Source organism: Schistocerca americana, chromosome 2 (genome assembly GCF_021461395.2).
Source record: "Schistocerca americana isolate TAMUIC-IGC-003095 chromosome 2, iqSchAmer2.1, whole genome shotgun sequence".
Lineage (NCBI taxonomy): Eukaryota > Metazoa > Arthropoda > Insecta > Orthoptera > Acrididae > Schistocerca > Schistocerca americana.
The window spans coordinates 196,513,946-196,530,917 of record NC_060120.1 but is presented as its reverse complement, the minus strand read 5'-3'; the positions used below and the strand labels follow the sequence as shown (position 1 = coordinate 196,530,917).

General features: G+C 43.7%; 1 protein-coding gene across 1 annotated transcript in view; it reads left to right on the top strand.

Annotated features, from left to right (window-relative positions):
- LOC124595054 (vesicular glutamate transporter 2-like) overlaps positions 1-16,972 on the top strand; it is a 170,555-nt gene that overhangs the window by 110,092 nt on the left and 43,491 nt on the right. Inside the window, exon 5 of the mRNA XM_047133619.1 lies at positions 11,052-11,226. Coding sequence (XP_046989575.1) covers positions 11,052-11,226 — 175 coding nt within the window. The remainder of the gene's footprint in view (positions 1-11,051; positions 11,227-16,972) is intronic.

Sequence of the window (16,972 nt, the reverse complement as noted above, 5' to 3'; positions counted from 1 at the left end):
ATTCCTTTCCTGTGCTAACCTCTTCATCTCAGAGTAGCACTTGCAACCTACGTCAACAATTATTTGCTTGACGTATTCCAATCTCTGTCTTTCTCTACAATTTTTGCCCTCTACAGCTCCCTCTAGTACCATGGAAGTCATTCCCTCATGTCTTAGCAGATGTCCTATCATCCTGTCCCTTCTCCTTATCAGTGTTTTCCACATAGTCCTTTCCTCTCCGATTCTGCGTAGAACCTCCTCATTCCTTACCTTATCAGTCCACCTAATTTTCAACATTCGTCTATAGCACCACATCTCAAATGCTTCGATTCTCTTCTGTTCCGGTTTTCCCACAGCCTATGTTTCACTACCATACAATGCTGTACTTCAGACGTACATCCTCAGAAATTTCTTCCTCAAATTAAGGCCGGTATTTGATATTAGTAGACTTCTCTTGGCCAGAAATGCCTTTTTTGCCTTAGCGAGTCTGCTTTTGATGTCCTCCTTGCTCCGTCCGTCATTGGTTATTTTACTGCCTAGGTAGCAGAATTCCTTAACTTCATTGACTTCGTGACCATCAATCCTGATGTTAAGTTTCTCGCTGTTCTCATTTCTACTACTTCTCATTACCTTCGTCTTTCTCCGATTTACTCTTAAACCGTACTGTGTACTCATTAGACTGTTCATTCCGTTCAGCAGATCATTTAATTCTTCTTCACTTTCACTCGGGATAGCAATGTCATCAGTGAATCGTATCATTGATATCCTTTCACCTTGTATTTTAATTCCACTCCTGAACCTTTCTTTTATTTCCATCATTGCTTCCTCGATGTACAGATTAAAGAGTAGGGGCGAAAGGCTACAGCCTTGTCTTACACCCTTTCTAATACGAGCACTTCGTTCTTGATCGTCCACTCTTATTATTCCCTCTTGGTTGTTGTACATATTGTATAAGACCCGTCTCTCCCCATAGCTTACCCCTACTTTTTTCAGAATCTCGAACAGCTTGTGCCATTTTATATTGTCGAACGCTTTTTCCAGGTCGACAAGTCCTATGAAAGTGTCCTGATCTTTCTTTAGCCTTGGTTCCATTATTATCCGTAATGTCAGAATTGCCTCTCTCGTCCCTTTACTTTTCCTAAAGCCAAACTGATCGTCACCTAGCGCATTCTCAATTTTCTTTTCCGTTCTTCTGTATATTATTCTTGTAAGCAGCTTCGATGCATGAGCTGGTAAGCTGATTGTGCGATAATTCTCGCACTTGTCAGCTCTTGCCGTCTTCGGAATTGTGTGGATGATGCTTTTCCGAAAGTCAGATGGTATGTCCCCAGACTCATATATTCTACACACCAACGTGAATAGTCGTTTTGTTGCCACTTCCCCCAATGATTATAGAAATTCTGATGGAATGTTATCTATCCCTTCTGCCTTATTTGACCGTAAGTCCTCAAAAGCTCTTTCAAATTCCGATTCTAATACTGGATCCACCATCTCTTCTAAATCGGCTCCTGGTTCTTCTTTTATCACATCAGACAAATCTTCACCCTCATAGAGGCTTTCAATGTATTCTTTCCACCTATCTGCTCTCTCCTCTGCATTTAACAGTGGAATTCCCGTTGCACTCTTAATGTTACCACCGTTGCTTTTAATGTCACCAAAGGTTGTTTTGACTTTCCTGTATGCTGAGTCTGTCCTTCCGACAGTCATATCTTTTTCGATGTCTTCACATGTTTCCTGCAGCCATTTCGTCTTAGCTTCCCTGCACTTCCTATTTATTTCATTCCTCAGCGACTTGTATTTCTGTATTCCTGATTTACCCGGAACATGTTTGTACTTCCTCCTTTCATCAACCAACTTAAGTATTTCTTCTGTTACCCATGGTTACTTCGCAGCTACCTTCTTTGTACCTATGTTTTCCTTCCCAACTTCTGTGATGGCCCTTTTTAGAGATGTCCATTCCTCTTCAACTGTACTGCCTACTGCGCTATTCCTTATTGCTGTATCTATAGCGTTAGAGAACTTCAAACGTATCTCGTCATTCCTTAGTACTTTCGTATCCCACTTCTTTGCGTATTGATTCTTCCTGACTAATGTCTTGAACTTCAGCCTACTCTTCATCACTACTATATTGTGATCTGAGTCTATATCTGCTCCTGGGTACGCCTTACAATCCAGTATCTGATTTCGGAATCTCTGTCTGACCATGATGTAATCCAATTGAAATCTTCCCGTATCTCTCGGCCTTTTCCAAGTATACCTCCTCCTCTTGTGATTCTTGAACAGGGTATTCGCTATTACTAGCTGAAACTTGTTACAGAACTCAATTAGTCTTTCTCCTCTTTCATTCCTTGTCCCAAGCCCATATTCTCCTGTAACCTTTTCTTCTACTCCTTCCCCTACAACTACATTCCAGTCGCCCATGACTATTAGATTTTCGTCCCCCTTTAAATACTGCATTACCCTTTCAATATCCTCATACACTTTCTCTATCTGTTCATCTTCAGCTTGCGACGTCGGCATGTATAACTGAACTATCGTTGTCGGTGTTGGTCTGCTGTCGATTCTGATTAGAACAACCCGGTCACTGAACTGTTCACAGTAACACACTCTCTGCCCTACCTTCCTATTCATAACGAATCCTACACCTGTTATACCATTTTCTGCTGCTGTTGATATACCCGATACTCATCTGACCAGAAATCCTTGTCTTCCTTCCACTTCACTTCACTGACCCCTACTATATCTAGATTGAGCCTTTGCATTTCCCTTTCCAGATTTTCTAGTTTCCCTACCACGTTCAAGCTTCTGACATTCCACGCCCCGACTCGTAGAACGTTATCCTTTCGTTGATTATTCAATCTTTTTCTCATGGTAACCTCCCCCTCCCCCCATGAACCATGGACCTTGCCGTTGGTGGGGAGGCTTGTGTGCCTCAGCGATACAGATGGCCGTACCGTAGGTGCAACCACAACGGAGGGGTATCTGTTGAGAGGCCAGACAAACATGTGGTTGCTGAAGAGGGGCAGCAGCCTTTTCAGTAGTTGCAGGGGCAACAGTCTGGATGATTGACTGATCTGGCCTTGTAACTTTAACCAAAACAGCCTTGCTGTGCTCGTACTGCGAACGGCTGAAAGCAAGGGGAAACTACAGCCGTAATTTTTCCCGAGGACATGCAGCTTTACTGTATGATTAAATGATGATGGCATCCTCTTGGGTAAAATATTCCGGAGATAAAATAGTCCCCCATTCGGTTCTCCGGGCGGGGACTACTCAAGAGGACGTCGTTATCAGGAGAAAGAAAACTGGCGTTCTACGGATCGGAGCGTGGAATGTCAGATCCCTTAATCGGGCAGGTAGGTTAGAAAATTTAAAAAGGGAAATGGATAGGTTAAAGTTAGATACAGTGGGAATTAGTGAAGTTCGGTGGCAGGAGGGACAAGACTTCTGGTCAGGTGAATACAGGGTTATAAATACAAAATCAAATAGGGGTAATGCAGGGGTAGGTTTAATAATGAATAAAAAATAGGAGTGCAGGTTAGCTACTACAAACAGCACAGTGAACGCATTATTGTGGCCAAGATAGACACAAAGCCCATGCCTACTACAGTTGTACAAGTTTATATGCCAACTAGCTCTGCAGATGATGAAGAAATTGATGAAATGTATGACGAGATAAAAGAAATTATTCAGGTAGTGAAGGGAGACGAAAATTTAATAGTCATGGGTGACTGGAATTCGTCAGTAGGAAAAGGGAGAGAAGGGAACATAGTACGTGAATATGGATTGGGGGGAAGAAATGAAAGAGGAAGCTGCCTTGTAGAATTTTGCACAGAGCATAACTTAATCATAGCTAACACTTGGTTCAAGAATCATAAAAGAAGGTTGTATACCTGGAAGAATCCTGGAGATACTAAAAGGTATCGGATAGATTATATAACGGTAAGACAGAGATTTAGGAACCAGATTTTAAATTGTAAGACATTTCTAGGGGCAGATGTGGATTCTGACCACAATCTATTGGTTATGAACTGCAGATTGAAACTGAAGAAACTGAAAAAAGGTGGGAATTTAAGGAGATGGGACCTGGATAAACTGAAAGAACCAGAGGTTGTACAGAGTTTCAGGGAGAGCATAAGGGAACAATTGACAGGAATGGAGGAAAGAAATACAGTAGAAGAAGAATGAGTAGCTCTGAGGGATGAAGTAGTGAAGGCAGCAGACGATCAAGTAGGTAAAAAGACGAGGGCTAATAGAAATCCTTGGGTAACAGAAGATATATTGAATTTAATTGATGAAAGGAGAAAATATAAAAATGCAGTGAATGAAGCAGGCAAAAAGGAATACAAACGTCTCAAAAATGAGATCGACAGGAAGTGCAAAATGGCTAAGCGGGGATGGCTAGAGGACAAATGTAAGGATGTAGAGGCTTGTCTCACTAAGGGTAAGATAGATACTGCCTACAGGAAAATTAAAAAGATCTTTGGAGAGAAGAGAACCACTTGTATGAATATCAAGAGCTCAGATGGAAACCCAGTTCTAAGCAAAGAAGGGAAGGCAGAAAGGTGGAAGGAGTATATACAGCGTTTAGACAAGGGCGATGTACTTGAGGACAATATTATGGAAATGGAAGAGGATGTAGATGAAGATGAAATGGGAGATATGATACTGCGCGAAGAGTTTGACAGAGCACTGAAAGACCTGAGTCGAAACAAGGCCCCGGGAGTAGACAACATTCCATTAGAACTACTGGTGGCCTTGGGAGAGCCAGTCATGACAAAACTCTACCATCTGGTGAGCAAGATGTATGAGACAGGCGAAATACCCTCAGACTTCAAGAAGAATATAATAATTCCAATTCCAAAGAAACCAGGTGTAGACAGATGTGAAAATTACCGAACTATAAGTCACAGCTGCAAAATACTAACGCGAATTCTTTACAGACAAATGGAAAAACTGGTAGAAGCGGACCTCGGGGAAGATCAGTTTGGATTCCGTAGAAATGTTGGAACACGTGAGGCAATACTAACCTTACGACTTATCTTAGAAGAAAGACTAAGAAAAGGCAAACCTACGTTTCTAGCATTTGTAGACTTAGAAAAAGCTTTTGACAATGTTAACTCTGGAATACTCTCTTTCAAATTCTGAAGGTGGCAGGGGTAAAATACAGGGAGCGAAAGGCTATTTACAATTTGTACAGAAACCAGATGGCAGTTATAAGAGTTGAGGGACATGAAAGGGAAGCAGTGGTTGGGAAGGGAGTAAGACAGGGTTGTAGCCTCTCCCCGATGTTATTCAATCTCTATATTGAGCAAGCAGTAAAGGAAACAAAAGAAAAATTCGGAGTAGGTATTAAAATTCATGGAGAAGAAGTAATAACTTTGAGGTTTGCCGATGACATTGTAATTCTGTCAGAGACAGCAAAGGACTTGGAAGAGCAGTTGAATGGAATGGACAGTGTCTTGAAAGGAGGATATAAGATGAACATCAACAAAAGCAAAACGAGGATTATGGAATGTAGTCAAATTAAGTCGGGTGATGCTGAGGGAATTAGATTAGGAAATGAGACACTTAAAGTAGTGAAGGAGTTTTGCTATTTGGGGAGTAAAATAACTGATGATGGTCGAAGTAGAGAGGATTTAAAATGTAGACTGGCAATGGCAAGGAAATCGTTTCTGAAGAAGACAAATTTGTTAACATCGAGAATAGATTTAAGTGTCAGGAAGTCGTTTCTGAAAGTATTTGTATGGAGTGTAGCCATGTACGGAAGTGAAACATGGACGATAAATAGTTTGGACAAGAAGAGAATAGAAGCTTTCGAAATGTGGTCTACAGAAGAATGCTGAAGATAAGGTGGGTAGATCACGTAACTAATGAGGAGGTATTGAATAGGATTGGGGAGAAGAGAAGTTTGTGGCACAACTTGACTAGAAGAAGGGATCGGTTGGTAGGACATGTTCTGAGGCATCAAGGGATCACAATTTAGCATTGGAGGGCAGCGTGGAGGGTAAAAATCGTAGAGGGAGACCAAGAGATGAATACACTAAGCAGATTCAGAAGGATGTAGGTTGCAGTAGGTACTGGGAGATGAAGAAGCTTGCACAGGATAGAGTAGCATGGAGAGCTGCATCAAACCAGTCTCAGGACTGAAGACCACAACAACAACAACAACCTTCCCCTTACGTGATCTACCCATCTAATCTTCGGCATTCTTCTGTAGCACCACATTTCGAAAGCTTCTATTCTCTTCTTGTCCAAACTAATTATCGTTCATGTTTCACTTCCATACATGGCTACACTCCATACAAATACTTTCAGAAACGACTTCCTGACACTTAAATCTATACTCGATGTTAACAAATTTCTCTTCTTCAGAAACGCTTTCCTTGCCATTGCCAGTCTACATTTTATATCTTCTCTACTTCGACCATCATCAGTTATTTTGCTCCCTAAATAGCAAAACTACTTTACTACTTTAAGTGTCTCATTTCCTAATCTAATTCCCTCAGCATCACCCGACGTAATTCGACTACATTCCATTATCCTCGTTTTGCTTTTGTTGATGTTCATCTTATATCCTCCTTTCAAGACAATGTCCATTCCGTTCAACTGCTCTTCCAATTTCTTTGCTGTGTCTGACAGAATTACAATGTCATCGGCGAACCTAAAAGTTTTTATTTCTTCTCCATGGATTTTAATACCTACTCCAAATTTTTATTTTGTTTCCTTTACTGCTTGCTCAATATACAGATTGAATAACATTGGGGAGAGGCTACAACCCTGTCTCACTCCCTTCCCAACCACTGCTTCCCTTTCATACCCCTTGACTCTAATAACTGCCATCTGGTTTCTGTACAAACTGTAAATAGCTTTTCGTTCCCTGTATTTTACCCCTGCCACCTTTAGAATTTGAAAGAGAGTATTCCAGTCAATATGTACCACTATTAAATGCATATACGTAAAATTTATTTTCATTCGAATAATGTATTTTCAAAACTGTCCTACATATTTTGCTTATTCGAGTAACTAGAAACATTGACTGTTATTATTATTATCTGATTATTACTATTATCACCGTTAACAATTAGTACTGAAATACTAAAACAGAAAATAGGTCGTATGCGAAATATGCACGATGTGGCTTTGTTTACAATGTAATCGATGCTTACGATAATAATATCTTTGGATGTTCCTGAATCCTTATTGCAGGAAGAAGTTACTAACAAGGAGATATGTTTTTAGAAATAGTTGTGTGTACATCGTGATGAAGTGCTGTGTTGCACTATTTCGGAACTGGTTGTGATTATCAATGAATTCTATAGTAAAACGTGGTTGAAAGAAAGGAAGAAGGAAACGGTCTTTCACACTTCATTTAGTAGTATATAAAGGACTAAATTGGGGTATTAATCCATTTCGTAAGCCAGAATATACCACTAGACATATTGCGCCAAAGTCTGTGAAATGAAACAATGGATGGATAACAAGCAGAAGATAAATAAAAAAATAATTTCTTTCAAATTAATTTAAAAATCAATGAATATTCTTAATTTTGTCTCTTGTATTTACTTCATAGAGCTATGTACAGTGATAACACAAGCAGTTAGTGAGGTTTGCTAAGTATTATTATGATTGTTTTTGTTATTTCTTCAGAGTACTAATGGCAACAGATAGTTAGACGCCCCAGGAAGAATATTTCATGCAAAGGGCCATAAATAAAAATGAAAATATGTTTGGCGACGAAAAAAGTAATAACAGACTACCAATATTCTTACTAATTCATACCTTACTATAAAAATACTAGTGAAAAATTTAACGAAGAAATTATGTAAAATTCAAAAAGTGAAAGACAACCCCACACATGCACACCAACCCAAGCATCGACCAACCAACCCCAACCCCCCTCCCCCCTCCCTCCCACTCACACACACACACACACACACACACACACACACACACAGTGCACCTAACAACCACTGTCCCTCGGTTCCGTCCCCAACACCCCACTCCACTCTCAGCCTCTATAGCTTTGATGATCACTCACTCAACCCTACACCAGTGGGCAAGGCCACGTGTAGTGCGCAGCAGGTATTTTTATGTGTAGTGAAACGTGTAAGTGCTATATATTGTCAGTTAGAAACCTGTACTGTGTGAATCTAGTGCCTAAAGAAGAATCAATGAGCACGTGAAGAGATTAGAAAAACAAAAAGAAAAATAATAAAAAAATTAAAAATAATAAAAATAAATTGCAAATCCGTAATTGTAAATAATTACATAGCTTAAATATGCTGCCAGGAAATACTACAGATCTCCTAAGAAGATGTATATCGTTAAATAATTTTCTTTATGTTATAGATCGCTGATGGTGCCTAATATGAGTAGGTCAAATATATTTCGTTAAAGACAAAATAAACACTTAGTTGCAATAGCAATAACTGGACTGACAAATTCAGACGCCGATGACGTTGGAGGAATGCTTCCTGTTACTTGTGAACCAACATTTCGTTTCTTCTGCCAGTTCACACGCTTTTCAAAACCTTCACCTTGTGTCCACGAATTTTCACTAAAGAAACACAAACACACAGCAAGAAAATTCTCAACGCAATAAATTTCTTGAAACGCCCTATTTATCAACACTCACATTCCCCTGCCATCTTTTTTTCCAAATTTCACAAAAAAACTTTGAAAAACACCAAAAAACTTGAATAGGCAAAAATTTGCAAGTAATACAATTAGAGTCACATAAATATATCCATGAACTAACTAACTTTGCAAGCACTCCACATTAGTATGGTCATAGACAACTTATTAATTGGGTGGTACTAACACAACTCATTACACATATATACATATTCATTTGCTAACCAAAACTCGTTTTACTTGCGTGATTCAGAATCCTCTGATTTTTAAACACAGCAAGTAGACAGAACATTAAATTAGATAACGCTCAAATCACACATCTAGACACAAGACATCAGTCACTTAATGATTCAGTTGCACAATATCCATATCATTAGTCACTATACGTCTTTAATTAAAAGCCATTAGCTGAAAGAAAAACAATAGAAAAATTGAGGAAAAGAGAGCACATTAGCTGAAAAAAAACCAGTAGAAAAACTGAGAAAAAGATAGCACATACCTTGGAATACGCCCTTTTCTAGAACTTGTACTCATATACTGAAATACTTTCATTTGAGGCATTGCTGACACGCCATTTTCCTTCCATCGCTGGTCTCTCACGCCCACGAGGTAGCCTACATGGTCTTGGTGAGAAATTGCAGTTGTTGGCATGACAAGTTCTGGAAGTAGTCAGCCTCCTGCCGGAACAGCGCTAATCGGTGGTCATAGTAGCAGGACGTATGAGTAGCTATCCCATTGACCACAGTAGGCCATAATTTATGTGGCTATGAAATAGTGCCTAATACACTGTCATAAGGTATGTGTCAGTTAACACACGTTTTTAGTCTCCTCAGAAGGTATATTACACGATAGAGCTTCACTGCGTGCTCATTCGTTGATAGTTTTCTGTCAATCATGAATCCCGGCAGTTTGACAGCCTCCACATCAGGGGCAGTGGCAAGGGAGGGGGGCTATGGGGGCTACAGTGCCCCACCCATTCCCGCACCTCCCACCCCCCCCACCCCCACCCCACAAAGGAGTATCATATTGCACTGGATAAAATAACTTCAGAAATCAGCGAATATATTACTTCAACAGATTCAATTATTTTTTATAGTTATGTGGCAATATAGGTTGCCATGTATTTCAAACACATTTTAACAAAATAATAAGAGCGGCAAATAGCTTAACATCTAAATCAATAAATATCATTTAACTGATAATGGGCGCCTTATTATTTATTAATATACACTGAATGTATATTAATGTACGAGTACCACTTACAATAATCAAGAAGCTAAATACGCCGGGTATGCCTACCAACACTTAAATTGATGAGCCCAGATAAAAACTTCGAAATCGCCGGAAATCTGCTTCAAATCGTACTATTTTCCCGGGTACACATATTCTGTAGACGCGTTTCTACCCTTAACTCCAAAACAGTTACCAAAAACTACTTTAAGCAACACCAAATGTTACCAATTTGTCGATGGGGGACCCCAACTCTCATTCTGTTAAGCGATATTCCATTCCCCCAAAGCCTCTCCCCACGCCACCATTAGCCCCCCCCCCCCCCCCCACCCTCCCTTCACCGACTTCTAGAATCACCCCTGCTCCGCATTATCATAGCATCCAACGTTGCTAAGGCTGCATATCAGACCAGATGACGTGTTTTTTCTTCATTAATTTTCATTTGATTGTCGATGAGCCATTCTTTCAAGTTACCAGGGAGCATGTTTGTTGCTTGCTGAGCTAGTGTTTCCTTCCGCAAAAAGAGCGTTGTCATCAGCAGACCGTAACATTTGGTTGTTACAACCCGCATTGTTGTCGTATATAAGGAGCGGGAGATGTTCTACGGGGGACCCCAGGGGAACGCCGTGCTCTAGATTTTGTCCCCGGGAGAGTGTGTCATGAGCTGATACTACCTGCTTCCGGTTTTCAAGATTGGGTTGAAGAGTAGCCAGTACAACACCTCCAAACCATAGTGCTTTAATTTACTAAGCAATAGTTCGTGCGAGATGCAATCAAATGCCTTGCTGAGGTCACAGAGTGTCAGTGTCACACTTTATCTGTCTGAAAACCCTTGCCTTATCTTCCTAATGAAGTCCATTTTGCCGTAACTGTCGACTATCCCTCACGAAAACCGTGCTGTTTGCCCTGAAAGAGTTTATTGTCTTCGAAGTAATTTTGTAGCTGGATATAATGAATTTCTTGTTCTGTCCTTCAAAAAAGAGTAATACCTTGTTGTTATGATCGGAACTAGGTCTTTTGATTTTGTGCACGCTGAAATCGGTTTCGGTGTTAACCTTACTGTGGTAAGTGTTGATGCCAAAGGGAAGGGTGTGCTCTATCCGGCAGTGTTCTGTTTGTACAAATACAGTGTGATGAGTCTGAATATTAGCTCTGAGACAGAATAATCTGAATAATTCTGATTTTTTTTCCTGTTACACCCGTGCCAGGGAGTGACGCACCCGGCCATCAACCACGTGTGGTCTCGCTGGGCCCCTCCACACGAGAGGAGCCGACTGGCCACGTTCGCGCTCTCCGGCAGCTACTTCGGCACGTTCGTGTCGCTGCCCGTGTCCGGCGTCATAGCGTCCAACCTCGGCTGGGAAGCCGTCTTCTACATCTGTGGTAAGGCAACGCAAGCAGATGAACCTCTATGTAGTACTTAATCACCCAGCTACGTGTCACTGAGAGGCAAATTTCATTCATCTCACAACCTCACTGGAGAAAATGTTAGCCACTCCCTTAAAAGAGCACGGTAGTAACTCTGAACAACAGCATACGGCGTAGATTTGTTACCAGGCAATCACGTGACCCTTCGTCGCTACCGTGAACCGTGTCAGTGATGTGGTAATTATGTACCAGTCAGTTTTAATTATTACTTATTTATTCATTCAGCCATAGACAAGTGTCCTTTTATGGCTGTCGTCATTACAGGGGGCTCCTATGATATAAATAAGAAATTCGTTATATACGTAGGTTGGAACTTAAATAATGGCAACACTGTTGTGGAGATACTATGCAATGGAATCCACTATTGTCGCTGATATCACACGTTGTTGACATACGTGCCTTACCTCCGGGCAAATGGACTCGCCCGTCCCACGTCACCGGGGTATGCACAATCAAGGGAAAAACAGTCGCTTATTAGCGAGTGGTCTAACGTTATGGCGTCACGGAGTTGGATAAAGATTGATTGTGCTAGAGGTCGTACAGCACGACTGTGTCATCAAGGTCTTCAAGAGGCGTGTGGGGAATCGGCATTGCCGTGCGGAACAGTGGCACGTTGGGTAAAAGCCTTCAACGAAGGCCGGCAAACTGTGGCAGACATGCATCGGGCAGGTCGTCCTAGCGCCTCTGAAGGAGAAGTGCATGCTGTTGCCGCGTTAGTGGCAAGAGTACGAGGGGGTGGAGATCTCTTCTGAACAGCACGTTGCAATGCATCCCAGATATGCTCAATAATGTTCATCTGTGGGGAGTCTGGTGGCCAGCGGAAGGGTTTAAACACAGATGAGTGTTCCTGGAGCCACTCTGTAGCATTTCTGGACGTTTTGCGTGACGCATTGTCCTGCTGGAGTTATTCAAGTCCGTCGGGATGCACAGTGGACATGAATGGATGCAGGTGATGATGTGATGAAGTGTGACGAGGGCCTCCCGTCGGGTAGACCGCTTGCCTGGTGCAAGTCTTTCGCTTTGACGCCACTTCGGCCACTTGCACGTCGACGGGGATGAAATGATGTTGATTAGGACAACACAACACCCAGTCCCTGAGCGGAGAAAATCTCCGACCCCGCCGGGAATCGAACCTGGGCCCTTAGGATTGACAGCCTGTCGCACTGACCACTCAGCTACCGGGGGCGGACATGGATGCAGGTGATCAAATGGTTCAAATGGCTCTGAGCACTATGGGACTTAACATCTGAGGTCATCAGTCCCCTAGAACTTAGAACTACTTGAACCTAACTAACCTAAGGACATCACACACATCCATGCCCGAGGCAGGATTCGATCCTGCGACCGTAGCGGTCGCGCGGTTCCAGACTGAAGCGCCTAGAACCGCTCAGCCACTGCGGCCGGCGACAGCTGATCAGACAGCGTGCTTATGTCCGTATCACCTGTCAGAGTAATATCTAGACGCATGAGGGGTCCCATATCACTCCAACTGCACACGCCCCACACCATTACAGAGCCTCCACCAGACTGAACAGTCCTCTGCTGACATCCAGGGTTCATGGATTCAGATGTGTGTGAAACTCAAGAAGTGCGACTATTATCACTGAATGAAAATGTATAAACCTTATGACGCTAAAAGGAAGTGACGACAATCTCAGATTTATAGTGGTAACGAGAAGTGATATAAACTATGAATCTAGGAATGATTTTCAAAGCATGGCATCTATCCGATATGGTACAACAGTGAAACATTGTCAGTTTTATTATTCAAGAGACGTCTAAATTGAACACAAATTACATAATTAATAATTTCCTGCGTTTGAAAATTTTAATACGCTTACAAGAGATTATTGTGCTTATGGATCGTAGTGTTAACAGTCATCCTTGGTTCGCATAGTAACGGATAAAAGAATAGATATTTGGTTTCATCTCACGTAATCACGCCAAAAGATAATTTTTCTGATGCATTTATACTATTCAGTGCCCACAAGTCGACCGCTAGAGGGGAGTGAACCTGTTTAATAATAATTTTACTAGTCTTCAGATATATAGAGGTGTGGTTAGGTGCGGTCTCTATGAATAAGGTAGTGGAACTTACTTTGCCTATGAGCTACGTAAAATGGCTAGAAGAGCCTCTGAGTTCCTGAGCACTAATATGACTATAGAGTGATTGCGACGTGACCCACGCTGAGATAGTACCATCAGAAATGATGAAATTCTTTTTATCTTATGTGGAAGATTGCTATAAATCTGTATCGTACTGTTTTTTGTTTTTTTCCTTTATTGTGTTTCAATGCCGCATCCGGGAGCGGGCTGGCAGCAGCATATGCGCTGCTCTTCAGCCGAAAAACAATAATTATACAATAGAAGACAGTTGAAATTACAGAAAGGAGAAAATATAGCGGATATATATATATATGGGAACAGTACGTAAGAGAACAGACAAAAAAGGGGGGCGACTGTAAAATGGAGATAAAAACCGTAAAAGTAGCATACACACAAAAAAGCCATACACTGGGACAATTAAAGAACACAGGGCTGAGTATGACCAGGGCATAAAAGTATCGATGGACAGCATAGCACATAACAATCACTGACAGTAACACCATGTACAAGCCAGCACCCAATTAAAATCACAGCTCTTGATGCACGGGAGAACAGCACCAAACACAACACTAAAGCCGACCGCTGTGGCCTAGCGGTTCTAGGCGCTTCAATCCGGAACCGCTCTGCTGCTGCGGTTCCAGGTTCGAATCCTGCCTCGGGCATCGATGTGTGTAATGTCCTTAGGTTAGTTAGGTTTAAGTAGTTCTAAATCCAGGGGACTGATGACCTCAGATGTTAAGTCCCATAGTGCTTGGAGCCATTTGAACCACAACACTAAAGCGGCACACTTGAGAATGAAGAAAAACCTTGGAGAATCTTCCAGAGGGGGGGAGACAAGGGAGAAGAGAAAAGGCGTCGCGAAGGGGGGGTAGAGAAAGGGGGATGAAGTGAGAGGCGCGCCGAACGAGGGCTGGGGAAGGAAGGGATGGGAGAGGAAAACAGCCGAGGAGAGGGTGCAGCGACTCAGGGAAGGGAAGGACGAAAATCCGCTCTGGGAGAAGGAGGGGAGTGGAGAAAGGGGGCCCTGGGGAGGGGGGGGGGGGACAAGGCTAGGTTAGAGTTGGAAGGAAGGGCAGATGTCACGGCGAAGTTCAACATCTGGTAGGGGGAGGTGCTGGAAATTGCCCTGATGAAGGAAATGGAGGGTGTGGAGTGGAGAGAGGGAGGGATACAGCAATAGAGGCTTGGCAATTGGCAGGGGTTGGAGAGGAAGGCGCAAACAAGGGGGTAGGGAGGATCAATCCTGCGGACAGAGTAAAGAATGCGGAGATGTTGGAGGAAATGGAGGAGGTGGGAGAAGGGGATGAGGTCATACAGGAATCGTGTGGGGGAAGGAAGGCAAATATGGAAGGCAAGGTGGAGCGTGTGGCGTTCAAAGATTTTGAGGGCCTTGTAAAAGTGGTGGGGGGGGGGGGCGGAGATCCAGGCACCACAGGTGGAAGGATGGAATCCCCATGTCCAGCCAGACAGCAGTTTCAGGAGACAGAGGTGGGAATAGGCTTTCTGTTGGATGGTCAGGAGATGAGGGGTCCAGGTGAGGTGATGATCGAGGGTGAGGCCAAGGTATCTGAGGCTGGGGATGAGCTAGATGGGATGACCATAAATGGTGAGGTAGAAATCGTGGAGAGGGAAGGAGCAGGTGGTTTGGCCTATGACGATTGCCTGGGTTTTGGAGGGGTTGAAGGGTAGGATAGAGAGCCAGGAAGGTGGTGTCATCAGCATATTGGAGGATGTGGACAGGAGGGGGTGGCTTGGGCATATCGTCAGTGTGCAAGAGATAGAGGAGAGGGGAGAGCACGGAGCCCTGGGGGGCACCAGCAATGAGATAAAAGATACAGAAGTTGGTGTTGTGGAGGGTGACATAGGAAGGTCGGCATGAGAGGAAGGAAGAGACCAGACGGACAAAATTGATAGGCAGGGTGTAGGTTTGGAGTTTAAAGAGGAGACCAAGATGCCATATGCGGTCGTAGGCATTTTGGAGGTCGAGGGAAACAAAAATGGTAGAGCGACGGGAGTTAAGCTGGAGGAAGAGAAGGTGGACAAGGGTAAGGAGTTGGTCTTTGGCAGATAAGGAGGGTCAGAAGCCACACTGGGTAAGGGGGGGGGGGAGGTGGTGTTGAATAGGGTGCTGATGGAAATGACAGGAGAGGATGGATTTGAAGATCTTACTGAAGATGAATGTGAGGCAGATGGGACGATAGGAAGAGGCGACGGAAGAGGGTTTCTTGCATTTGAGGACTAAGAGGATGCGGGAAGTCTTCCACAGGTCAGGGTAGAAGCTGGTAGAGAGGTTGAAGTTGTAGAAAATGGCAAGGACAGTCAGGAAGGAGTAGGGGCTTTCTCTAAGGTGGCGGTAGGTGACACAGTCGTGACCAGGGGCCGTGTTGCGTTTTGACCAGAGGATAACTTTAATGTCTTGTGCTGTGATTGGAGTGTTGATGTCAGAGGGGGCAACTGCCCCAAAACTGGAGACGAGAAGCAAGTGGAGCAACGGAGGTATTGGCGCATTCCATCACGGTGGTGAAAAGAGAATAATCAAAGTGGAGATCATCAGGAATGGAGAAGACCTCGGAAAGGTGGGAAGTGAAGTGATTGGCCTTACTGAGGTTGTTGGGAAGGGGGTAATGGGGTGCGGAATGGGAACCAGTAAGGTGATGAAAGGTGGACCAGTAGTTGGAGGAGTTGATAGGGAGGGTGGCGTTGGGTTGTGTACAGGTCTGGCTTCAGTCCCGTCGTTTCTTTTCTGTAATAAGTTTCCATACATGTCGCTGTATTTGCCGGTGGCGTTGGAGAGTATCCCTGTCATGAATGCGCAGGAAGGAGCGATAGAGGCAGTGGTATTTGCAGAGGAGGAGGACAGCACATGGAGGGAGAGTGGGACAGTGGGTATGGATGGATTTAGTAGGAACATGGGCCTCCACAGCGTCAGTAATGGCCCTCTGAAAGAAGGACGAGGCGTGCATGATGTCGTCAGGATGGTGATAGGTAAGAGGGTGGCTTTCGGACTGGGTGGCGATGGATTCCTGGTAGGCATCCCAGTTGGCGCGACAGTAGTCATGGACTAACTTTGGAGGGGGTGCAGGGTGGGGAGCCAGAGGGGGATGGTGAGCAGACGTTATGGTGAGAAGGAAGGGGAGGTGTTAACTACCTGTGGGGTCAAAGTTGCCGATGGCGATACGCTCAAGGAGGATGGCAGAGACAATGACAACATTAGGGGTGGTGTCGCTTTTGGGATGGATGTGCTGGGGAGGGGGAACAAGGTCACCTTGGATCGTGGGGAGGAACTGATGCCACTGCTGAAGGGCGGCAGGGGAGCAGCTATGGATGTTGATGTCGGCAGCAATTACATAGGTGGAGAAGGTGCGGTCAATTTGGGAGATGAAGTCATAGGGAAGAGGAGCAGTGGAGTGGACATAGATGTTGGTGCAGGTAATGGTGAGGGAGGGGAAGAAGACACTGAGAATAAGGTGTTCAGTGGGGTCATTGAGGAGGGGTTGTGGCCGGACAGTGATATGCTTTAGGTGGCTGATGGCAACACCTCCCTGCGCTCGAGGACCAGGAGCATCAGTGCGGTGGAGGACATAGGGAGAGGTGA